The sequence below is a fragment of the Buceros rhinoceros genome, unplaced genomic scaffold (genome assembly GCF_000710305.1).
Source record: "Buceros rhinoceros silvestris isolate BGI_N320 unplaced genomic scaffold, ASM71030v1 scaffold3695, whole genome shotgun sequence".
Classification (NCBI taxonomy): domain Eukaryota; kingdom Metazoa; phylum Chordata; class Aves; order Bucerotiformes; family Bucerotidae; genus Buceros; species Buceros rhinoceros.
Genome location: NW_010412130.1, coordinates 54,950 through 80,513, shown reverse-complemented (window position 1 = coordinate 80,513; position 25,564 = coordinate 54,950). Strand labels below are relative to the sequence as shown.

General features: G+C 37.4%; 1 protein-coding gene across 1 annotated transcript in view; it reads left to right on the top strand.

Moving 5' to 3' along the window:
• Positions 1-8,144: 8,144 nt before the first annotated feature.
• LOC104493543 (serine/threonine-protein kinase MRCK alpha) overlaps positions 8,145-25,564 on the top strand; it is a gene marked incomplete at its 5' end in the record, with an annotated part of 70,288 nt that continues 52,868 nt past the window's right edge. Inside the window, 4 exons of the mRNA XM_010136250.1 lie at positions 8,145-8,236; positions 14,456-14,539; positions 18,887-18,982; positions 21,895-22,043. Coding sequence (XP_010134552.1) covers positions 8,145-8,236; positions 14,456-14,539; positions 18,887-18,982; positions 21,895-22,043 — 421 coding nt within the window. The remainder of the gene's footprint in view (positions 8,237-14,455; positions 14,540-18,886; positions 18,983-21,894; positions 22,044-25,564) is intronic.

Below are 25,564 nucleotides of genomic sequence, written 5' to 3'. Positions count from 1 at the left end.
GTAAGCGTGGGTAAAGCCCTTCCCAAATCTGTGTCTGCAAAGCCAAGCCGTTATGATGATGATGAATGATAAGTAAAGGCACTCAAGACTAGTGGTTGAAAAAGGAGAAAGGAAATGCACCAGGCAGTTTGAGAAAGGTTGGTGACAGGGCTTTGTCACTGAAATTGGGACTTCAGAAGAGAGACTCCAGCTGGATAGGACCAGTGTTTGAAATGAAAAGTAAAGAATTGGAGAACTAGGAGAGCTTTGCTCAAATGGTGGCTTCTGTGACTGGCAGGGCAATGGGATAGAGGCCTGGAGGTAGAGAGATGTGAGCAGACCAGTACAAGAAGCAGGGGAGATACAGATGTGGAGGAAACTGAGGAGGCTGTGGGGAAAAAAACATCAGGTGTGGTGGCAAAGCTGTGTGGGGACAGGACAGAGGGATACTGGATGTTGAGTCTTGTGGGAGAGGTTAGAACCAAGTAGTTGAGAAGGAAAGTGGTGGGATGAGAAGTTGCAGCAAGGAAGAAGTGAAGCTGTATCATGTATTTGTGTGAGGCAAGAGAAGGGAGTGTAAGGCAGGCTGCAGTATTACACAGGTGTTGGAGTATCCCTTCAAATCCTTCTTTCTCTTCATTGGGGGGCTTCATTAGTGCTGATCCTGCAGGTTGTACCAGCCACCTGCAGCACTGGTCCTTTAGTGAGGATCATGTACTAGATACCTGTGTTCTGTGGACCTCAGTTGCTAGCTTTCTTCTGGAAAAACACCTCTGTATTATTACAATATGCAGCAGAATTTTTATTTTGAAATGGAGGATTATTTGAATTATCAAGTATACGTTGAACAGTTTTTTAATTAAGAAGTCAAAGCCATAAATGCAGCACAAAGGAAATGACAGTATTAATGATGCCTCCACAACTACCTTGAGAGAATACATGTTACAGGCTTCTGCTGTGGTCACAAAGTACCTGCTCCATGGAGTAGAGTGCTGTTACTTGACTCAAAGTTATTCTCCCTGCATAACCCTCCCCCCCCCCCAAAAAAAAAAACTTGCTCTGTGGTTGCACACTTTCTGTTTATTGTATGATATTTGATTTTTTTAAAATCTGATATTCATCAACACATAATCCGCATAACCCCCCCCCCCCCCCAAAAAAAAAAACTTGCTCTGTGGTTGCACACTTTCTGTTTATTGTATGATATTTGATTTTTTTAAAATCTGATATTCATCAACACATAATCTTTCAAACAGTGAGACAGTATTTTTCAAGAGCTTCATCAGATTAGATGGTGCTATCTCCATTTTAATTAATAAAAAGTAGGTACAAAGAATTATACTTACTCATTTTTGGTGCCTAGTTTATTTTGACTTTTTCCACACATCTAGTAATTGTAAACACAGGTTTAATGTTATTTACAGATTAAACATCCAGCACTTTTTGGCAGTCAAGTACCAGCATATTGTTAAGGGTCGAGGGACCGAGGTAATAAGTTGAGTTACATGTCAAATATTAAGGAATGTGAAATTTCAGATTGACTGTGTGATTTTAATTGACTTGTCTCTAGCTCTGTGACAGCGTAAGGGATGGAGTCTAAGCAGTGTTCCTCTTGTAAGTGTAAGACCACCTTTCTCCTTCTCCTTTTTTAGTTGTTTTAAATACCACAAAACTTCTTTTCTGTCTGCTTTTGGTTTGCTCCTGGAGCGTTTCCACCCTCTTTACTAGGTGAAACAGGAGTCCCACAGTGAGGATTTTACAGACGGTGCTACAAAAAATTGCTCTGAAATTCCAGTGGACAGCAGGATGAATTAAAGTTTAACATTTCACTTTGCTGCTATTATAATAATATTTAAACATAGGTTGGTTACTGAAATTCTTGCGATGAGAAAGAATGGTAATATAAAAAAATAACGGCCATATCTTGATGTGGTATGGAAGTGTTGCCCAGATCTGTAGTGGTTGTTTCATGAGTGCAGGGATTATTTTTCATCTGAGTCTGGGGAGAGAAAAACCAGAACAACTCTCATATGTTTGGGAAAGATATTTTATTTCTCTCTCTGATTTTAAAGTTCCTGTTGAATCTTTTGTGGTATTTGTAGCTAAAGATGGCTGGATGGACTCCACTTGACCTAGATGAGAACAGATTACTTTTTTTTTTTAAGATGAATAGAATTCAGAATATTGTGTCTGTCTGTGCTGTAGTACAGGAATTTGTGGACGTGCTTCTCATTCTTGGAAAATGCTAGATTCTGAAATTGTACTTACAGATGTTGGCACTTAACTGTTCATCAGGAAAAACATGTTAAAAATGTTCTAAGGGAGTGAAAACTGCATCTTAGCTGTTAAAACTAAGATGGATATTTGTGGCTCATATTTTTTACGCCTTAATGTTCTGTGGTTCAGCTGCTATCGGTGTTGATTGCAGTGTTTTGCCCCTGGTTTCCTCCAGAGAGCTGGCAGAAACTGCAACAAAGCTTTCTTGTGCTGTTTTGCCAATTGAGTGGGTGGAGAGGAGAGTTTTCTTTTCCATCTCCTCTCAAATTAGTCTTGAACAGCTCTGCCTTGCTGATTGTCAATTATTTCTGCTTTGTTTTGAGAAATACTGTTTCTTTTGGGAGGAGTATTCGCTCACCTTCTTTCTGGAGTTTTTTGAAACCTCCAGTTATGGTCAGCCTTAACTCAAAAATGCTATCTACAGATTTCATAATCACAGCTGATAGAAGCCAGTAGAAAATAAATGCTTTGGGTTTGGACTGAGCTGGTAAAATAAAAACACTTGTTAAATTCCTTCCAGGAATTTAGCAGAAATTTCAAAACCAGAGAATGCTTTTAAAAACAAAACTATTGATGTATTGGTCTGCTTTTTTTTTTTTTTTCCCCCCAAGGACAGCATTAGGATGAATCAGAGAACCTTCTGCTATTCAGTTAAGTGACAGGCTCTGAGATTATGTGGTTTTTCTCCTTTGCATGGGAAAGCTTTGTATCTGTTTTTATAATTATTTCAAACTAATGAAGGGAAGGGGGCTTTGTCTTGAACTGGCAGGCAGCTAGTTTCCCATGGTGGTCATTTCCGGTCTGTTTCTTCAGAATGAACTTTCACCATTGCTGTTGACAATTGTAGTTGGTACAGCTTTTAATTTCTATATCTTTGGCTTGATGTGGTATTTTGCATTGAACAATGCAGTGGGCAGCAGGCTGGGTTTGTGGTGTGATAACCTGGATCACTAAGGAAGCGTGGGAAGTAAGGCAGGGGTATCTTACTGAGACTTGCCAGTTGAGGACGCAGTCTTCCATCTGAGCGGAGTTAGCCAGCCTGTTTATCCAAAAAGGAACTATGGCATCAGTGCCAAGAGGAATTTGTAAACACTGTCCTGTTCTGTTTTGATTTATATTTAAATCAGTTGTGGGGACCAGTTTTCAATTGCTGCTCCAAGTCCACAGCACTTTCTTTAAACAGTCAATATGATCTTCATCTCACTTGAGTTTAGTTTCAGCCCATACCTACAGCAGCTCTGGTTTGCTGCAGTGCTTTTCTGGGGAGGGAAAGGGCACTAGCCAGTGACCACTAGCTCCTACCCCTAGCCAGCAGGTTAGCCCTGAAAAATCTGAATTTCAGGGCTAGCCCTGTCCAGGATCTGCAGACAGAAACTGGGTGCTGGAGGGAGAGAGCCCAAGGCAGGAGCATGAGACTAACTTTACAAATAAAGCAACCAATAGTGCAGTTTCTTTTTTTTTTTTTTTAATGTTGCTTGGTATCTTGTGTATAATCACAGTCCTAAACTGCATTGGGTTATCAGCGCTGTCCTCCCTGTGTCAGCTCTTCAGGAGATGGACTTTTATCTCCAAGAGTTTAAAAATTAACCCCTTGGTATCAATCATGCTGTAGGTAATGCTAGTAACTGCTCCCCCTGACCCCCCTCCCCCTCCAAATATGAGAAACACTGTTGAAGCTCAGTGTCACTACTGCATAACCCATTGTTTAACCTCTCTTCTGCTGGACAGTTGTAATAAAATACTCCTTTTTCAGGGCCAGAGGGCGGAGTGTGTGGTCCTCTGGCACACACAATGCCTGTTTTAGTGGCTGGAGTCCTGCTGACTGATAAGTTACTTCAAGTCAAATTTCAGCTAGAAAAAAATCTAAATTTCAGACACTTGTAGAATTCTCTCTTTACTGATTTGTTGTTGTTGTTGTTTGGATGCATTGTAAGTGTAAATGAAGTGAATGACTAGAGCATAAAATGTGGGTAAGACCCATAGAGACTGAAATAACTTGAAGTAATAATCATGACAGGTTCACCCTGTTTAAAAACAGCTTAGCTTACTACTTCAGTGCATTGGTTACCCTGAGGGTGAATTGGGAGATGTTTTTTCTTGGTGTGTGCAATTGATTAAGTGCAAGGAATTTTGTCAAGAGGGTAGTGGTGCAGTTTTCCCAGGCAGGATGAGACAGAAGTATTGGCCAGGTGGGGTGGGCAGAGATTTTGTAGAACAGTTTTTATAGGTAAAGTCTTACCTATCCATCTCCTCTATGGCCATTGATAGTAACATAGAATATTTTTCAGAGTCGCTTCCTCTATGGATGCTATGTGTGACTTGTCAGCTCATGGCCATAGAGAATGTGCTGGTAAGTTTGAAAGTTCTATTTAATTAACTTTGAAAACCCAGGAGTAGCCAGGGGCCATGCTGCCCACACTTACCCTGTGGTTTGGAAGAGGAAGAATTCGATTTGGCACAGCAAACTGCTGGTCCCTAATCTGTATCACACATGGCTAGCACCCTTGAAAATGAATGTCCGTATGGAAAAAATCATCTATCCATCTATTTCTGTAGGCTGAATGAAGTACCACAGGAAATGTCCATACTGCCTTTTGCTCTCAAAAAGCTGCAAAGACAGTGAGTCACTCTGGTAGCAACCAGATCAAGGAAACTGCAGCTGCTTCTGAAAAAGATGTTGTTTTGTTACCTTCATGGCCATTCTGTTCAAAGGGACGGGGATGTACTCAGGGGAGGGCAGTGTACCTGTACATTTTAACAGTCCTGTGTTGCAGGGACCCCTTTGAGCACGCTACATTCTGAAAACTGTGCCCGACCTTACAGTTTGCTGTCTTTATAACAGCTCCTATGACATTCGTTGCCAAACTAGTTGCACAAAGTCTGCCTGTTAACCTCATAGTCTGGAAAGCTGGCTGTACGAAATGGCTGTCTGAAGATAGGCCTTCCAAGACCCTAGGCCAGGCCAAGTTTTTTGTTCTTGAGATTGCTGTTGCCACAAGAACAGCAGATGTTTGCACAGCAGACAAACAACATTGATGATAAAGCAAATTGACCTTTTTTGGAACAAGCTATTTGGAGCACATTCCTAAGGCAATTCTTTTCTTTTTTGTTGTGTCTTTTTTTTTTTTCCTGTTTTGGACTGCATCTTTTTTCATAAAACTGCTTGGCTATACGTTAACATGTCTGTTGCTAGAGGTGATTAAAAAATTAAAGAGAAGGCTTTACAAACTTTTCCACTAACACCAATACTACAAATCATTAAATCTAATCCAAACCTATTTTTGTCGGCTGTATTTTACTGAAGCAGTTATAACAATGTTTATTTTTCCAGTGTCCCTATGGGAACCCTGGAAGATTCCAAAATGTAATAATTAAAGAATGACAGGCCTTTCCTTACAATATAAAGTGAGGAAGAGTTTTGTGGTTTAAACAGCTATGCTGTTGCTTGTGAACAAGATATTTTGCCTTGTACTCTAGCCAGGCCTATAATGGTCAAAGAATGTTGATGTTGAGAACTACACGTTTGTTTTCAATCAGTTGTTTTTCAAGTTAAAAGGCTTTAATGGCTTGTTTTAATATGTTCAGTAGTATTGATATTTGTATTAAATCACTTGGTACAGTACTGCTGAGGATGTCCCAGTAATGCACTACATATCGTTGTCACTTATTTTTTCTATTGCAAGACCTTGCTTTGGGGAATCTCTGTGAACTTGAGTAACATGCTAGTGCTTAAATTACACTTTTGAAGTATTTTAAATGTAGTATTAAGCCTGTATTTTTATTCAAAATATTGACTTATACAAATAACTTATCATAAATTTAAAGCAAAATATCACTAAAATGCAAAATCTCAATGTTGTATGGCTGCATCTTTACTCTTTGGACCTAAACCCTAGGTTTTTTTCATCATAAGCTGATGTTCCTGTAGTTATAACAAATGTAACTCCTGGTAGAGAATTGATTCATGACATCTGAGTAATTTTAGGAAAATTGACTTAAGTTCAGGCTTTGAAACCTGTGAGATTTAAAAAAGTATTTCGTCCGTTGTGCCACTAACATGAATGGAGGTGTGCTGTACTGCTTAACTGGAGAAACATAAGACTCTGCATTTTTGTGGTGGTGGTTTTTAAGGTGTGAATTACAGTGCTAATTTAAGGACTGGGATAAAGAACTTTTGTGGGGTTTTTAGATACTAAAACTTCAGGTGGCTTGTGCCTTGACTTGGTGAATAGTAGACAGTAGGCTTTTGGACAAGGATTTTGTAGTGCCTTGAAAGGGTGTGTGTTAATATAAAAATTCTAAATTGAATGATGGGTATTAGGGTTCGGTGTTTATTTTTTTTTAAGCAGGATTAGTTCATAACATTAGAAAGACATACTCAATTCTAGGAGAAGCCAAATCGGATTTCTGACGTGTCTAGATATCACTTGGTTGTTACGTAGGACTGTTTGCTTTTGGAGATTTTGAAAACCAGTTCCCACTTCTGTTTGGAAACATCATTCTGAACAAATTGCTCTGCAGTGTGACATTGCCTCATTGCAAATAAAGCTGTACTAGTTCCATCCGCCTCTGTGTGGGTAGAAGTGGGCATAGGTGGGTCCCTGTGCCATTGCACAGTGACCATGTAAAGTTGTTCCTTCACGATGGGCTTTTTTGTGTCTTGATCCAAGTATCTGGTGGTCCGTGCCTTATCTGTTGCAAAAATACTGTCCCCGTTTTATAGATGTGAAACTGTGGGTGAAGCATCTGAAGCTGCTTGTTTAGATCATTGAGAAAGACGGCCTTTGAGCCAGAAATCAGACTCAATGTGTTCTAGTCCCATCCAGTCCTGTGTACACTGGGTTATTCAACCTTTTTCTATGGGCAACTTCTATGAACCATATTTACCGAAGTTCTGTTTTGGTAATAGATACCATTTGTGTAAAATATTAAACATGATTGAAAAGCAATTATTTTTAAAAGAACTCTTTTTCTTAATTATTTTAAGTTTTGGGGTTTTTTCTTTTTTTTCCAAGGTTGTGTTTTATGGTTATTGAGCTGGAGTTATCGGGAACTTGAAGTTTTGCATGCATGCAGAGAGCATGTTATTAATGCCCCGGGACTGGTTACTTGTACTGCTAAATGGGGCTGAAAGAGGGGAACAGTCCTCCTGATACTGTTTCATTCTGAACAACACTGGGGTTACCTGGCTGGAACACAATGCCTAATTTTGCTTACGGCTTCTAAAGATGTTATAAAAGAGCAGGAAAAAGAAGAGGGAAATGAAGCTTAGCTTTATATACTTGGGATTTTTCCACTGTACAACAGTTCTCGCTTCTGGAGGCCAAGAATTTTCTATTAACTGTCCCCTATCTTGAAGAAGGGGTCTCAAAAAATATTGCGTGATACATCATATAGGCCAATAGTGCACTACCAGTTATCATTCATGAGCATTTTAAATTTTCATTGAATACAATAGTTTTTTGCTGTTCGGCAGAGAAATTAATATTGTCCAAAGTGAACTCTTCATTTATATTATACTTTTCTTTTGCAGCAAGAGTTAACAGCATATAGCACAGATGCAGTGGAAGTCTATGAACTCAAAAGACTATAGAAAAATACAGTCAGCTTGATTTTTTTTTTTTTTTTTTTTTTTTTTTTTTTTTTTTTTTTTTTTTCTTTAAAGAAAACAAAAGCAAGCTTACTTTCATACACTTTTTCTCACGGTACTTTTGGCTTAGTTCTTACTGATCATTGCTTCTAGCTTTGAACTTCATTATACTACACTAGCTAGTATAGGTATATAAGTAAAACAGCCTATTTTCAGGGCATCTGTTATCACACTGTTACCTTGTTTAAGTTTTTGTTTTTTTTTTTTCTTAAATGATGGATATTTTCTTTTGTTTCAGCCAAACCTTTTACATCTAAAGTGAAACAGATGCGACTACATAAAGAAGATTTTGAAATCCTGAAGGTGATTGGTCGAGGAGCCTTTGGGGAGGTATGTATCTGAAGAACGTGGAAGGAAGGGTTTGAATAATGCTTTTACAAATCTTCAGCACTGGGGAGAGACAGTTAATATCAATATACTGATGTACAGGTTTTTACCTTATTTGGACATAATGGATATTGTAGGCCCACCTAATGTTTGATGCAAGTGCATTTTGATTTACACGTTCTTGGATAGCTCTTTCTAAGTCTTTTAAATTTTGAAAGAAGGCAAGTTCACATGGATTAAAAGAGCATGTTTCAATGTCTAATGATAAATCATTTGCTTGACCGTAATTTGTTCCAGTCAGCAGGTGGAGGCCAGTGACTTACTGATGGTGTAAAGATCAAGCCATTTCTAATCATCTTAACTAAATAGTCTGAAAGTAGTTTTCAGCAACTTAAAACAGCCAGATATTGATATTGACACTATAAGAGCACAGAGACATCTCTCTATTGCTGTCACTTAGTTTCATATTTTTAATGAACGTTTGAATATTTTTCCTGTATTTCTTTTAAAGAGTTTAAGAGCAAATGTGAGTTTCTTTTTCACCTACTGGTATCAAACTGTACAATTTTTTGCTGCTTCTGATTAATCTCTTATTTTAAGTCATCAGACAAGACTATTAATCATAGGTATTACACTAAGCATGTGTATATGTAGGTTGAGGAAACTTGAATAAATAAATGCTAGCTTTCTGCTCCTCTTTCTTAATTATATTAGATGCCTGTGCTTTGATTTTCTTGAATTTTTGATAGGCAGATACACAACAGATGGGGATAGTATGTAAAGCTTCTGCAGAAGGTACTCCATGCTGTCTGAAAATACATCTAAACTGAAAACCAAAGTATAAAAAGAAGATTTTTTTTGAGCAACATCTTCATTGCTTTTGGAACTGGAAATGTTTTTTGTTGCAGTTCTCTTTGGTATGAGAGCACCTCTGGAGGCTCTGTGGCATGTGACAGGGAAGAGTTGGTTTCAGGTTTGCTTACGTGTTTGCATCGTGTGAAAATGTCTTCACAAGTCTGTGGTTATGGAAGCATAGATTTCTATAGGTAGTATGTAAGGAACAGAAATTTTTACTGAAATGTATGTGACTCCTTACTCTGATGCTTACATGCAAATATCATCATTGAGCAACTGTAAAAATATCAAGAAAAGAGTAGTATTTATGTAGCTATTTTACCACTTTTGGTTAGTTTTGCTCCATCTAGAGTAATGCTTTTTATAAAGGAGGCTGAAGTTACTCATGGATAATTTATCTTTAGTCTGAACCTCTGCCAAAAAGGGAATGTTGCACCCTCCATTTCGATGTAAACATTTCTGCTTAAAACATCAGCTTTTCTTGGTGTTGCCATAGTAGTTGCAGCTGAGTTCATGTATGGATTGTATAAGAAGCAAAAAAAAAAATCACTGATGTGGGTGCTTTCTTGTCAGACGAATCATATGCGAAACCTGCCTTATTGTGTTTTTAAGAGAAGAAATTTTTGTCTGCAAAATCAGCATCAAACTCCAGCAGCTAAACCACAAAAAACCTGTAGTTCTTTCTCATGAAGCTTCTTTGTGGTGAATCATCCCATGAACAGTGGAAGCATATCCTTCCCCATCCGCTCCTGAGGTCAGACTCTGTGACTGGTTAGTTTTCCTCTTTAGGAACAGTGTTTCTTTCTAATTCCTTATCTGAGGAAGATAGCATGGCTCTATGTCATTGACAATATCTTCAGTAAGGGGAAAATTGAACTTCCATCAGTGAAGATGTTTGGGTTTTGTGTGTTCTCACAGTAGGACTTAATAAATATTTGCAGGGATATGTGTTAAATTTTCTGACTAGCTTAAAAAAGGCAAGTTTCAAGTCATGCACATACATATGTCTAAGAAAACAAGTTCTGTATGAAATTAGTAATTTTCCTTTAAACTAACTAATAAATAGCCAAGCAAGGTTGAAAAAAGGACCACCAATTTTTGCTGCTATTTATGCCACCTAAAACTATATTAAATTGAAAAATAGTTGTATGATTCAGTAAACTACAGTATTTTACTGAGACAGATGAAGAAATCTGGAAGAATGTATTTTCTTTCCAGCAAACTAAAAATGAGACCAAGGCTGCTCTAGGTTATTGGGAGGAGTAATTTTTGTCTCCTGAATCAACATAATTCTAAAATTCTGTAGACTACAAAGTTAGTTCAAGTTTTCTTTGGCCCGGTCTCAGACTTGTTCTTATTTTGATTTTACGCTACTCAATTTCTTCAATTTGCATAGTCAAGAAATATTTCCCTTTTTGTTTTTACAAGTTTGTTTTTACAAGTTTTTCATGTAGACAAAAAGTAGTTTAAACGAGTTATTGCTTATAACTGTAAGAGTTCGTTGTTCCTAGTCTTCTTTTTCTTAGCCTGCTTGCTGCCAGTCTGAGAATGTTGCCTTTTTGTCAAATTAATGACATGCCCCGTCCTTCTGCATGCATACATTTACCTACTTCAAAATTTTATATAAGAGAGCGCTGTCTTTAGAAAACACAGATGTTTTGCTTGGAGGAGGAGGATTATGCTGGTAAAATTAATAACGTGGGCATCAAGTGTTTCATTGTGCTGGCTTTGGGCAGCATGGTTTGAAAAACTTAACAAACAACTCTTAGCAAGAAGGCTTTAAACTTGGGAGTTAATACTACTGGGAAAGCTAAAGCAGGCGGGCAACAGCTCTTAGCAGTGTCTCTCAACAGTGTAAAAGCATCTTATTGAAGGTTCTGGCTAATAACAAATTTTCAGTTCGTTTTATTACTGCATAAAAAAACCCCAAACTTCAGTGCTTGTATATGCAAGCAAATACTATCTTATGTTGTTGATATTTGGAAGATGATTAATTTTGTAGCTCTGAGAACCAGCTCATTGCTCCTAAAGTCTGGCATCCATTTATGAACAGTAATATTCCCTCTGCCTGTTTCTTGAGGGCTGCCTATTAGTGATGAACAAGAAAAACAGTGCTGACTCTCTCTTTTTTCTATTTCTTTATTTCTTTTTTCTTTTTTCTTCCTTTTTTTTTTTTTATTTCAATGGCTTCTGTTCTAACTTTTTTCTGTATAGGGCTGTTGCTTTTTAAGCAAAGGAAATGTGCAGACATGTATCATAGAGTCAAGTAGCTGAGTTTGGGGCAGAAGGTGTCTGACAGCATGCCAGACTGTACTGGTGTTTGTGGGAAATATGGAAAACTGTTGGAAGGATGGGGAAAAAAAACTGTCTGACTAAACCAAGATGTTTACATCAGCACATACCAATCATTTTTTGTTGGGCTGCTCACAGGAAAATATAAATTTAAAAAACCCTCAACCTTTAAAAGTTCAATTTTAAGAAATTCCTGTAGCAAGACACTTCAGGAGAAGTAGACAGGAACAAGTACCCTTTCTTCTGTCTGACAGCTTCTTTGGGGAAGGGGCAAGATGAAAACAGCATGCTGGGTGTATTCGGGCCTTTGTGTACATAGCGTATACCTCTGTGTGCATATGTAAACACTGCCTGTGTCTGTAAGCATGGCTCACAATTTTATGTTAAAATTAGAAACCGTATCAGGCTGCTTATTGCTGAAATGTCAGGTTTTTCTTTCACAGTCCTGAAATGAGCATTTTGGAATTTACTTTCATAAAGCACTGAGACACCCCTGAAAAGATGCTGTAATTGTAGAACAGTAATTATGTTTGTGGTCTTTTTTCATGTGGGTGTGGGGGTTATTGATATGGAATAATATTAATAGCTTTCTCAGACTAAAAGACTGCTGCTGACTGGTTGTAAACACAGCTGGCAAACATGAGTCTGTTTTCCTTCTGTAGTAACTCCTCAAGACTTACACATTAGCGGAAGGTACCAAGCCGTTGATCTTGTTGTGAAGCCCTGCACTCCAGCTCTTAACCAGAGGCAGTGCTGGAGCTCTTCTGGTTGCTGGTTGTGTCCAAGTGAATGCTGTAGGAGACTGCTGCAAATTTAGGCAGCTGTGCAATTAGCATATGTCTTCCAAGAACCAAGTCTTTTGCAGAATTGCACAGCCTTTCACTGAGCCTGCTATGGGCAAGAAATGAAATCGTGAAGCTGGACTTGAAATACGTGTATTATCTTATGCCTCTGGCTGCCTGTACTACAATGGTTAATGATGGGGAAAACCTTACTTTTTTTTTTTTCTAAGCTGCGGGGCAGCAGCAGCAGCAGCAGTCTAGTTAGCTCTAGGAGAAACCTTTTAATTTTTCCTGCAACAGTTGCAAACCCCTTAGTGTCTTTAGGGCAGAATTACATTGTAGCTTCATACCGCAGACTGCATCATGCAGAAGGGTCCCTGTCATCTAGGATATGGTACAGTTTGAACGCTGACTAATTCACTGTTAAGGCTTTCTTCCTCCTGCAATTTCTCATTAGGAATCGATTCAGGTATGGCTTATCAGAGTTTCAAGCTAGTTTTAGCTAGGAAAGTAAAAGCAGAGTCAAGATTCAAATCCATGGATGATGTATCACTGCAAAGGTGAAGGAAATAGTGATGCTTTGTCTTGGAGTACCATGCTCAGGAGAGTAGACATTCTTTATGAATTAAAATTAGATTAGAGTCTAAAGTAACAATCTATTTTTCTGTTTCAAGTCTGAAAGTGCCTTGAGGGATCCCAAGTCTGGACTTGAACCTCAATTTTTTATGCACTAAGTAACCTTGAAAAATTTCGGTTCATAAACTAGTTTAAACAAGTACATGTAGTTCCTTTCTGTCTTCTTTTTATCTCACCCTCACTCCCAGCCCCCTGCAACCCCAGAAGGCAGTAGCGTCAAGAGCAAGGCTGATAATGCGTTGCTGCACATATGGGAGGTGACAGCTGCTTTGTCTGTGAATCTATAGCTAAGCAAGAGGTACACTTTCAGACATGCTTCGGTTTAGACATCTGAGTACTGCAGTCCTACAGCCTGTGCTTTTGCCATGTCCAAGATGCTGCTGCAGCTGACGACATGTTTGAAGATGGTTGAAAGAGGTTTGCATGACACTTCCTTCAAACTGTCTGATCCTTTATTTTCTTTTCTGTTCTCACTGTCTTCACACATACCTGGTTTACTGATTATGAAGGAGGTGGAAGGAATGTAGGATTAGTATTTTTTGTCACTGGCCTGCAGGATGAAGGTGATGATAATGAACATGACAGCATGTTGTAAACAGATGCACACAGAAATAAACTTCTGTGTGCTTAAGCCTTAAGATTTATTTGGAAGGGAAGAGGTGAAATAGGATAGTTGGAAAATGGTTGTTAAAATGTACTGATTGTTGAACTTTTCTGTGGTTGGAATGATAGTGTAGTGGTCTGGTCTAGTTCTGATCAGCATCTCTGAGTCTGTGGCAGATTCATGGCCATTTTGGGTAAGATACTGAGTTTTCCATACCCGTGGAAACCTGAACTGAATGTTTACACAAATACATTTGTGTGAACTTCTTCCATCCCTCTTTCCTAAAAATATTCCATGTTAGCATTTTTTACAGCTGAACGAAACTGTAATATTCTCAGAAAAGGACCGTGTTGGTTAGCTTTGTTAATTTATTATTACACAGACCTGTGGTATCTATGTTACAGAAGCAATGAGAGGCAACAGGAGCTTGTGTTTCCTAGGTTTTACTTGTCTAGAAAATGTGGATCTCCCTGTTTCCCTGCCACTGATAATAGACATGATAGAGAGATCGTGGAACTTCAGGTGGAAAAACATGAAGTAATACTTTACTATATCTTTGAAGAAAGTGTAGCACATTATTTGAAATGGGAGTGGAAGTTGTTTTATGGCAGCCCTACAGTCTAATCTGTGTCTAAAACCTAAAAGATATTGTTCGGTTTGTTTTAGAAACTACCACATTGTTGTCTTTTCTTGGAGGTTCTGTAATTTTTAAATTGTGTAGGATTGAAGTCCAGGAGCATAAAGCATTCAGCCAGTGGTAGCTTCATGATAGTATGAGAAAGCAAGAAGTGTGGTGGTGAGAAATACCATCGTTCATCTACAGTCACTTCAAAAAAATGATGCATACTGAAAGCTTAAAATAGACTTGGAAGTCTCACATAATGCATCTCCAGTGCTGTTGCCTGTTACTGTTTCTTGATGGCGATGGTAAGGCATTGTGTGGATAGTAAAGTGTCCAAAACACTGGAGAACTCTAAACCTGCAAGGTTTCAAAAAAAATGAAAACAATATGCATTTTCAAGTTTTAACTTATCTTTCATTTATCTCTTCCAGGTTGCCGTAGTAAAACTGAAGAATGCAGATAAGGTTTTTGCCATGAAGATACTGAATAAGTGGGAGATGCTGAAGAGAGCTGAAGTAAGATTACAGTAATGTTTTCTACAATCATGCACCCTCTTACTCTGCTGAATTGTTACTTCTGTTTCCACAAGACTCTGTGTATAGAGGGATTGAGGAGGTGCCTCACGACTTCTTGACAACACGAAGATTAATATTACAAAAAGCTTAAAGCAGTTCATCAGAAGGGTTAAAATGGCATGGAATCTTGACTTAGGTTGGGCAACTCACCAAGTCTGTTAGTTTATCAGTAAGTAGAACTTAGTCAAGGTCCAATTTGTAGATTGAAAAATCAGAAGGGTAAAAGTTTCAAATTAATCTGAGCACGTGTTTCATAAGAATGTTCATCTACAAAAAATTTGTTTTGAAAACTGCCTCAAAAGCTTGAGTCCATTCAGTGTTCTGAAAAAGGTGGAACAACTCTTTTACCAGCCCAGCTTTGCCTTAGGTTCCTACTTTAATTATGCAATTGCTCTATTCATAAAATCCTTGATACATTTTCCTGGATTCTTTTGGAAAGAAACTCAGAAAATGCAGTCTACACCTGAAGACTTCTGTATTTATTTTAAGCAGAACATATATATCTAACTCTTTAAATGGCTTTGAAATTCTTTATCTGTGCACACTAAAAATAAACTGCCTGAAAAAGCAGACCCAAAAAGTCTAACTCAGATTGTTACACATAGAAAGTTGCATTGGCCATTGGGTTTTCCTTAGTTTGGACACTATCTTGGTGTCTCTTCCAACTTGTCTGATTGAATTTTATCTGTAATTTGAAATTCCGACTTTGCTACTGTCAGACTGCCTTGCTGTTCAGTTGCTTCCACATTTATTCTGATTTCTGCATCTATGTTCTAATTATATCTTGTTAGGAAATGAGATCAATGGGAAACCATCACACTTCTTAGAAAAAATGTATCCAGGCAAAATAAAGCCAATTTCTAAGGTGTGCACATCCTGCCTCTTTTAATGAAAACGTTATCACATTAAGAAGTACAAATAGAATGCAGATTGTGGTTAGACTTACACAATGTGTTTCCTCTTTACCCAGAAGTTATTCAGAATCTGAGTAATCTGGCATTAGTCTTGATACAAAGAGGTATTTATCTCCAAGACAGATGTCATTACTGTATGTTTTAATATTTCAGTGAAAAAGAAAAGACCAGAAATAAAGTCCCACTCTATTTTTAAATGTACCCTTTTACAGTCAGTTTAAAAGCTATTTCTTCCCATTAAAATACAGTTATAAATAGGTTTGAAAGAGTTTTCTCTATGCAAGGTATTAAAAATACTCTTCCCATGGGTCCAGCTGAATTTCTGAAAGTCTGAACCGTTAGCCTAAAAAGAATTACAGCTATGTTTTTACGTGTGTTTGTAACCCATGGGTATGCAGTGGAAAGAGAACCATCTGGAGTGAAAATGCATTACCAAGCATGACCTTCAACAACTGTAACCTGTCATTTTTAAACGTTGATGAATGCATCTCACTTGTTACTGCTGCTAGGGAAAATGACCTGTATTGGCTCCTTAGCAATGTGCTGCACTAACACCGAAATATACGGGAAAATCATACAGTCCAAAACCGCTAGATGAGCGTATAGGTAGGGGTGTGTGTGAATGGCAGAAATCAGTTGTTCCCAGTATCAACTCAGTGGGAAGTGGGAGTCATTTGTAGAAGCAGAAAGGAAGCGTGTACTTGAAAGAGGCTTGCAAATGTCATGTGAAGTTGACAACTACAAGCTCTGAGAGTAATGGTATGCAAGAACTTTGTTACAGTGAACTTACACAGGTTGTGAGGTCGGTGTTCTCTTTTGCATTATAAAAAGCAGAAGTTTTGCAAATACTTGCCGCTATTGAAAACCCAGAGATGTGATGCAGAACTGGAAATGTTTACTGATACAAGGAGTACCTGAAAGTGTGCGACAGCTTGCCGTTAGACTCCCAAACCTGTTACTCTGAGTGATGACAGTCTCTTACAGTTAACATGTGTGCCACGGTGGTGCCAGATGAGGCTCAGGAGAGCCCAGGACAAATATTGTGCAGCATGGAAGCAGTCAGCACTTCTGGAAGGTGCTAACTCTGAGCTGTAAGGATGTGAGCACCACAGAGCTGAGGAGCCCAGATTCTTTGCTGGTTGAACACCATGATAACAGTATAGATATAACCATAGCACTGAGTTGGCTTTGCTGTGACAGAGTGGGATCACATGACCTCGGGAGGTCTTGGCCGACAATTCAAGGAGGCTGTGCCTAGGGAAGAAGTGTAATGTTGAAGTAATAAAAGGCACAATAAAGGGCTTAATTTTAAAAAACCAAAACAAACAACTTTTTTGAGCTATGTTACAGTAATGACAAGAACCACTGCTACCATCTTTCTTCTTTTTTCTTTTTACAAATCAATGTAAAGTCCATGAACCACTTAAGTCTTTTTGGCTGTTACTGTCTCAGCTGTGATCTTCTGTGGTAATAGCCGTTGCTGTCAGCTCTAGGCATACTGCCCAGAGGTGGGTGTCTGGAGTGCTCAAGAAATGCATCGTCTTTTGTTAAATCAAGGCAAAACCACATGGAATTATATAAACTCTCTAGTAACTAATCCTGTGAATTGTGTCATAACAAGCAGAGAAACTACATGTCATTTATCCTTGTGAAAACTAGAGTTCAAAGTATCTATCTCTGAATGTGTCAAGAGTTTGCAAACAAGAAAAGAAAAAATTCAAGCTGAAGCACAGAACGGCTTGTCTTCCTTCTGAAGAGACCATCCTTTCTCCTTCTCCCACCTCCAAGCCCATTTTTCATTTAATAACCTTTGAGGGCATTTGTTTAAAGTATGTTCTGTTATTCCTCAAATTTCATTGATTTATCTCATGCCTGGTGCTATGATTAAAGTACATAATCTTTCTTTTTCCTGATCTGCATTATTCTTACACACTGTATTCACCGAAACAAGACTTGGTGTGGTTTATGTGCTTGGAGGAGGGAGCTGTTTTCTGCTCTGTTTTTACTGCTTGTATTCCTGTGGATAGCACCATCTAAAATGGTATTTTGCTTTTCATTATTCACTCTCCGAATCTCATAGCCAACAATAACCATGTCAGAGTTCTGGTATTTGCCTATTGCTTTTGGAAATGAAGTTGAAAAAGTAGAAAGAAAAGGCTTGGATTTCCTTTAAATGTAGCTGTCTCCTAAGAAGGAAGACAGAGCATGGTTCAAATCGATGTAGCGTATTTGAAGCAGCAGAGTGTGCTGGAAGAGATTATGGTCTATGTTTTTCCTCTGACTCTCCATCTGCCCTGTAAATAGAGCCCATACAATTATTATTCTTCCTTTTACACTACCTTTTAGACCTTTTTCTGAAGAAAATTGTGTGTTGCTTTGCTATTTGTTTTCTTGTGATAGTCACTTAACTTCTGTCTCTTCAAAACGTTTATTATGTTTTTTTGCTGTAGTTTCATTTTGGCTTCTCATCTGTTCCCTTCCTCAAGGCAGAAGTGTTTTATTCACTCCTTGGGGCAGGTTGCAACACCTCCATTGAATTCACTGCCTCGCTGCTTTCCAGTTGGTTATCTTCCTCACGTTTTAATCTTCTTTTGTTTCACACAAACCTGTGTTCTCCTTCTTCTCTTAGGTATTTCTTAGCAATTCTTGGCAGTTTTCTGTTCCACTTGCTATGAAGGCACCTTTTTCCTCCTGTGTTTCTTGCCAGTATAATGAGGAGAGGTCCTTCTGGATGTCTTCTCAACAGCTTACATCTATCTGGCAAGAGCAATACTCAGTTCTGTCCTACTTTTCCTGAGCAGAAAGTGTGGAGAAAACACCAATGGGTTAATGATTACCAAATTATGACTACGTGGAAGTTACTGGCAGCTACCTACAAATGAAAAGAACCTTGCTTATGTGAAAATTCAAGTGCAAGATGAGATAAAACAATGACAGAAGTCTCCAGATTCTAGTTCTTCAATTTCCTATTGCAGTTGTAATTACACAATACCATTAATTGATTGTTTTCTTCAATCTTACATTACTTTCCTGTCATTATGGATACCTGATTTCCACATCTATGTGAATAAAAAAGATGAAATTCTGTCTTGGGGTTTTTAAACTATGGGAAGAAGCAGTTCATTTCTCCTTTTGCATCATGTAACAGTATAGAGAAGTGTAACTGTTCAAATTTGAAGAATGTGGACTTTTCTGATACCTGGTTTTTTTTCATAAATGTTGACGTGTTTGGAGAGTGTAGTAAATGACTTTTAACTGAGAGGCAGTTTTGATTTTTTTTCCCCAAAATACAATGTTAAAACATAGTCAACTTGCTAAACGTATTTCTTTATGTATTTTACTTAAAGCGTATAATGATTTTTCTCCCCCTCAGACAGCCTGTTTTCGAGAAGAGAGAGATGTGTTAGTGAATGGAGATAACCAGTGGATCACAACACTACATTATGCATTCCAGGATGAAAACTACTTGGTGAGTGTTGTTTTTATGTATATATGGATGGAAATGCAGATTCTTAGTTGTGGTTTGAGACAAACATTGTTTGTTTGTTAATTCTGTGTTCTGGACTGAACAGACCTTGTGAGGAACAGTGATTTTCTGCATAAGATTGTGAAAGGTGGGCAGTGGTCAGAAAATTTTCAAGTTTTCTATAAATATTTCAGGAAAGCAGCTTTGTTTTCTAAACCACTTTGCATTTGTCTATCTGCGGATAGACCAAGATATCTTGGTCTATCTGCATCTTCTTTCTTAGAATTCGTCATATAAATTTTGTATTTATTTTTGTGATTAACATTGCTAATTACCGTTTTACAGTTAGCCTTCTTTTGAAACAGCAGTTCCTTTTGATTGGTCTTTGCTTTTTTGAGGACTTAAACCCACAAAGATGTCATAAGGCAATAAAAAGTTCTTGCAGCATGGAAGAATGCTGTTAAGTGTTCATAAATAAGAGTTGGAAGCTGTAATTGTGGGTTAAAGTATCTCTTTAGTATTTAATGTCATTTAGTTTTCAAGTATTTTGAAAGACTTGCCAAAAGAAGCTAATATGAGGAAAAAGTTACAATTAAATACCCATATTAAACTTTCACTAGTTACTAGAATTTAGTGTCCTTAAATCTGTGCTTTTTCTTTGTCTTGAATAGGTCTGATTTCTGTACATTTAGAGAGTACTTTTAAAGCTTTTTAAGAAAACAAGTGTTGTTTTTAAGGACGTGGATCTTTGACATTGGATGGATGCTATGCATTGACCAAATTCTTTAATTAAAAAGTCAGTTCTTAAACTTAACTTTGATTCCCGTGCATGTGTTTAACTTCAAGTGCACAGTACAGTACTGTGAGTTACAGTTTAAGTGTTGGCAGACTGGAGGGGTTGAAGGTTTCCTTGTCTTCAGGCTATTGTGTTGCTCTTGCAAAATGGGAAATGCAGAGTCCTGTGTTGTAAGAGCCAGAATTCTGTTGTTTTGGTATATCCAGTAACTGAGTTGTACTGGTTTTAAAAATGCTGAAGAATGAGCGCAGAGATCCTACATCCGCTTTAAAGATCTTAAGAGGTTTTTTCCAATATACTGTCAAAGCAGTAGGTTAAGCTCTTGTAGATCTCTATACAGTGAATCAGTTATTATTAAGTTCTGAAGACTAAATGTATCTTCTAAAACTGTAAAACGTGAGAAGCTAATGCTGTAGATGTTTTTTCAGGGGGGGTGTAGGAGCACCACTGAATAAAAGATATTATCTTATGTGAGGCTTGTGAGCCTAATTTAAGCAGCTTACTATTAATGTCACAAAGCAACAGATGAAAGTTTGATTGGGAGCACATTCAAAATTCTGTGGAAAGGTATTTTGTACTTACTTCATGCTCTTGGAATTGATGAGAATGCCCAGGTTATTCTACATCAAGCTGTTAAAATTTTTGGTCATTATCTTTTTGTTATGGAAAGTATGAGGGGGAAAGAAACAGGTGTAAGATTGCTGCCTGCCTCAAATCTTCCTTGTAACTGGTACAGTTTTGCAGAACTTTTTTCACATGTTTTAATTTCTTTTTCTAAAGGTGGGAAAGACTTGAACAGATGGGAGAACTAAATTATAAAAGTCTCTTTAAATTGCTTTATCAAAGTTTCAAAGAATCGTGTTGGGATACACATTACTGCATCTTGAGTATTTTTTTATTATTTGTCATTCGTTATACCCTATTGTTAAGACTCAGTACTTCAAATGTGGATATATGCTGCCTTCTTGGAAGGAGAAATTGCAACTATAGGCAAAAGCTTTCAGATACTATATACTTTAGTGGGAAATTATTCTAATTAGTCTGTCCATAATAATGTTTGAAAGTAATGTCATAGCAGTGGGTGTTAAATTAGATTGCTTATAATTAGTTTGTTAGTTATAATTAGTTCAGTTTTTTTCTTTTCCTCATTTGCCCTTCCAGTTGCTGTTCCACAATTAAAACAAACTAAGCTAAGCTATAAAGATACTAATCGTGAGTTTCCCACTTTTCTTAAGTTTACTTTTCCAGTCATTTTGACCATGTTTCTAAAGGAAGTGGCATTTTGTTCTGTCATAATACAGTAAAACGCAGGGAGGCCCTCATCTCTTTAAAGTCTTTGCACCTGATTCAATGGCAAACAGATTCTGTTATTAATAAAACATAAATAAAACATTTTTCTCCATAATTTCAATTAGAGAAGGTGAGACCTTCCATTGCATCTTGGCAGATCATGGTGTTCTGCACAATGCCAGCAGTATCTGGAATTGTACTGTGAGCCACTGGAATTCTCTCAATCTTTGCCTTAATTGAGTAGTCTAAAAATTTTGCTCTCCAAAATTGTTTGTTTAATGGGAAAAGAAGATGGTAGGAAGAAAGGGAAGAGGAAACCTGGGAAATTAGGGCCCTTAAATGAGATCCCAAGCTGACACAGTTGTTTGCATTTTTATAGGTCTGCGCTTTAATCCGTTACTCCTTTTGCGTTCAATCAAAGGTTGTTGTATTTATCAGGGAGTCCAAAGAACGTGAATATTTTATGTTTGGTGGTGGGACAGTAGATGAATCTCATACTATTTTGTCATGAGGGTTAATGTATTTGGAGAGGTATAAATATGAAAAATATTCAGGTAGGTTAAACACTAAAACGAGGCTGAATCAACTTCTGTTTTCAGAACACCTAAACATCTTGATTAGCTATTTTAAACGTTCATAATGATTTTTGCAGTAAATCAGTAAATTTTTGTTTCAGTTAGGTTTTAGTCTCTGATTCACTCCAATTGTTCTTTTTCTGCTCTTTTTTTTTTTTTTTTTTTTTCCCCCTCCATATACCCTGGTCATGGATTACTCCAATTGTTCTTTTTCTGCTCTTTTTTTTTTTTTTTTTTTCATTCCCACTCCATAGTACCTGGTCATGGATTACTATGTTGGAGGAGACCTGCTCACACTACTCAGCAAGTTTGAGGACAGACTACCTGAAGATATGGCTCGTTTTTATTTGGCTGAAATGGTGATAGCTATTGATTCCGTTCATCAGTTGCATTATGTTCACAGGTAGGTAACTGGAAACTCAAATTTCTGTTGGAGTTATGGTGAGTTACTTGAGGGAGTGAAAGTAATTCCCGTTAAAGAGTTTAAGCTAGTAACAAGTGTTTGCTGATACAGTAAGCACAATGGAACCGGCCTGCCTACATCTCGTGGCTGTAGTTCTTGAAAACTGCTGCTAACCTTGGTCAGTCATGAATGAGTCTCCAAATGTACCTGATGAATCTTGCACACTGGCATGTTCCGAAGTTAACGATCCATAATTTATAAAGTGGAAGCCTGTTTGTGAAATAGGATCAACTTTGAACAGATTTATTGAAGGGTCAGATTCTGCTGCTTAATTTGTTCAATCTAGTTGAAAACACACCATTGTGTGGATATTTTTTACCATTTTCTATTGGACTTAATGAAATTATTTTTAAAATGAAGTGAGAGCGTTTTGCTAAATAAGTACTTAAACTGTGGTACTTATCTTTACCTTTAGTATATGAAAAAATATTTATTTTATTCAAAGGAAAATGCTAAGTGGTTTGTGTCTAGCTTTTTTGGAGTTTATTGGTTGGTTTTTCCACAAAACCACTGTCATCTTTTCTTTAATGTATCAGTCTTTGCTGAATTTCATTGTAGTTCTTGTATGCAGAGGAAAAGATTACCTTGCAAGAGGCAGGATTTTCAAAAGCACTCCATAGATGTACTCTGCTCTGACAGAAGTCTGGAGGAGAACTACCAGCTGTTTAAGCTGAATCATTAAGTTGGCAGAATGAGTGAGTTTGATAGTCCATGTGTTGCCTTAACTAGAGTCTGTATTGGCCATTCCTTCTTTCACAGTTCCCGCTTGGCTGCTCTGCTCCAGAAAAGTGTGTTGTGTTTTTTGTTTTTGTATTGTCCAAAAGGTGTATTTGTTACTGTGTTTTAAATGGTTTCCTCTGAGATTGTGGCTTTCCATGAAAGAGCTATAGCTAGGAGTGCTTTAAGGTGGGGTGGTGCTAAGGTGGAATTTGCTCTTCTGCACTACTTTGAAGTCTGCTAGTTCTGTTGAAGAACTGTGATTACCTACTAGTAAGAGCTCTTTGTCATAACACCTTGTGGAAAAACCCAAGCAGAGTATTTTTCTTGGATTTTTAATGTTTCAACTGTGTTACTTCTGAGAAACTGTTTTGTTCATTTAGGACCTGATGTGAAGGGTTTTTTAATTCAGTTTAATTTGGATCTAACTTTTAAAATGTGTTTGTACGTATGTGTCGAGATGTTATCTCCTTGTTACCAGGTGGAGAGTACTTCATTTACTACACGAACTGCTGTGTTCTACCCAGTCAGTTTGCATATGGGGTAGTAACTCTTCCCAGAAAAGATCTACCCACCATCTCTACCTTTTTCTCCAAACAGATCAAAACCTTTGTAATTCAGCACTCTTAACGTGTAATATGCAGCAGAAATTATGTTTCCATCCTCAAATAGGTAGTGTCCACAAGATGAAATGGGTGTTTGTGAGAAGTTTGGGTTGAAAATTAAGTAACATGGCAGTTCAAAACAACATACTAATTATTATACTTGCATGTTTATCACTATGACCGTTTAACAAAAATAAAAGCCCCTATACATTCCCAGTCCTGTGTTTGATTTGTGGCTTTGCCAGTGAGGTTCCTACATCTGTAAAGTTCTAAATGCCACTTTGGTATTTTATCATTAATACTGCTGTAACACACTGCTTGTTTATAAGGGGTTTGTATTGCAAAGAATAAAAACATGAAGGGCACTTGAGTGTATGTTAAACGATCAGCCTTTGAAATGAGACCTGTTCCACTGTTAGTTTGTTAGGATGCCTGCAACTGGTAAAGCAAAAGAAAGGAAAAGAAAACACATCATCTAAATGCCACTAATGCTCCTTTTCTGAAAGCTTTACTGTGGTAGCTACATCCGTTTTGCAAGTTGCACATAGCAAAGGACATGGGAGAAGGAGGAGAAAAATACTAGTAAAAGATGGATAATGTGACAGCTGTAGTAGTGATACTTCAAATGAATAACCAATATGCATCAAGATTTGATCTTGATAGCTAGTGAACTAGAAACTGTGTTTTAGGCATGTTTTGTTCAAGGTTTTTTTTCATACAGTGAGATAGCAGAAGGTTTTGTTTTCTTTTAGTGCCCCAGTTCTTTCAGGATAAATTTTCGCATTAACCATACATAGTGTTGTACTTTGATAATTTTCTTTTTCTCTGAATGTTTTTGTACCTTTTAAAGATTTTATTTATATTTTTGCAGTCTGTCACTTCTCTTGCTCTTTTCTATCATTTAGCACTCTTTTGTTGTCAGTTAGTTTTGTTTGGGAGTGAATCTGATTGCAGTGGTAGTTGATTGCAGGCCACTCCAATGTCAAATGCAAGTCATTTTTCTTTCCTAAAGTACGTTGGCCAAGGTTCCAAAACATCAAATACAAGCAACCTCAGCATTGCTTAAACGAAATTGTTACGACTGTATTTCAGGTTTTGGAATTCAGAATCTGAATGCCATTTGTGCACTAGCATTGCAGGATAAATTACAATGGGAAGGAGATAAAATTTTAGGTATTAGTTGGATTGTGCAGAGAAATTACATGTTTGCAAAGCTCTCTCCTGATACCTACTGAATTGAAGAGGAAAAGTTGCTAGCTGAAAATAACATCAGTACTCCTGTTTTTAGGATACTCTTTTTTCCTGCTTTTATCCACTTTTTAGTTTGAATAAATGTTATATAACGTTTTGGAGATAACATCAATCAAACCATAAAACTTCGATAATTTTTCATTTCTGATAAATTAATTTCTGTGAACAAATCCTGTGGTATTTTACCTGAAAGTTAAATGATGGCTCAGAATTGTTAATAGAAAGGCCTTTCTTTAGTGTGTATCTTAGCTTTTGCTATTGCTATAAATGCATCAGCACTGGCATTACCAAATGAGGCCGACAGCTCCAAGACAAGCTTTAGAAAGAAAACTTCATCTAAGTTAGGTATATGTGCAGGTCTTCACAATGAGGAAGAAAGTACGTGGGTATATCTCTCACAAATGCACGACTTCCTTGGCAGTTTCTGTTAAGCTTATACCTACCCCTGATACCTTAAATTACTAAATTCTACTAATGGAGTGATGCTTGATTGTAGGCCAAGGTTAAATATTGTCTTGTGCCAGTATTCTGCAAACTGTTGTATCATACAGGGTAAAATTTTATGTTTATTACGAATCAATATAAATTTGTGTTTTACTTATATAGATTTGTAGCACCTTTTTTAGGTTTTGGCTGAAAAAAGCTTCTACGTGCATTAATATTAATTTCAGTTTCAAAGTTGTGTTGTTAATTTCTCATGGCATGTGTTAAAAGCTTATATTTGCATGCATTATCAAATATCCAGGTGTGGACTGGAGTAAGACTCTTACCAGCATCAACTAGGTAGCTACACTTATTTATGCATGTTGCATTACCTCAAACATGTAAAATTTGTTTTTCCTACAACTAACTCCTTAATTATTGTACTGATATGCCAAGTTTTCCCTA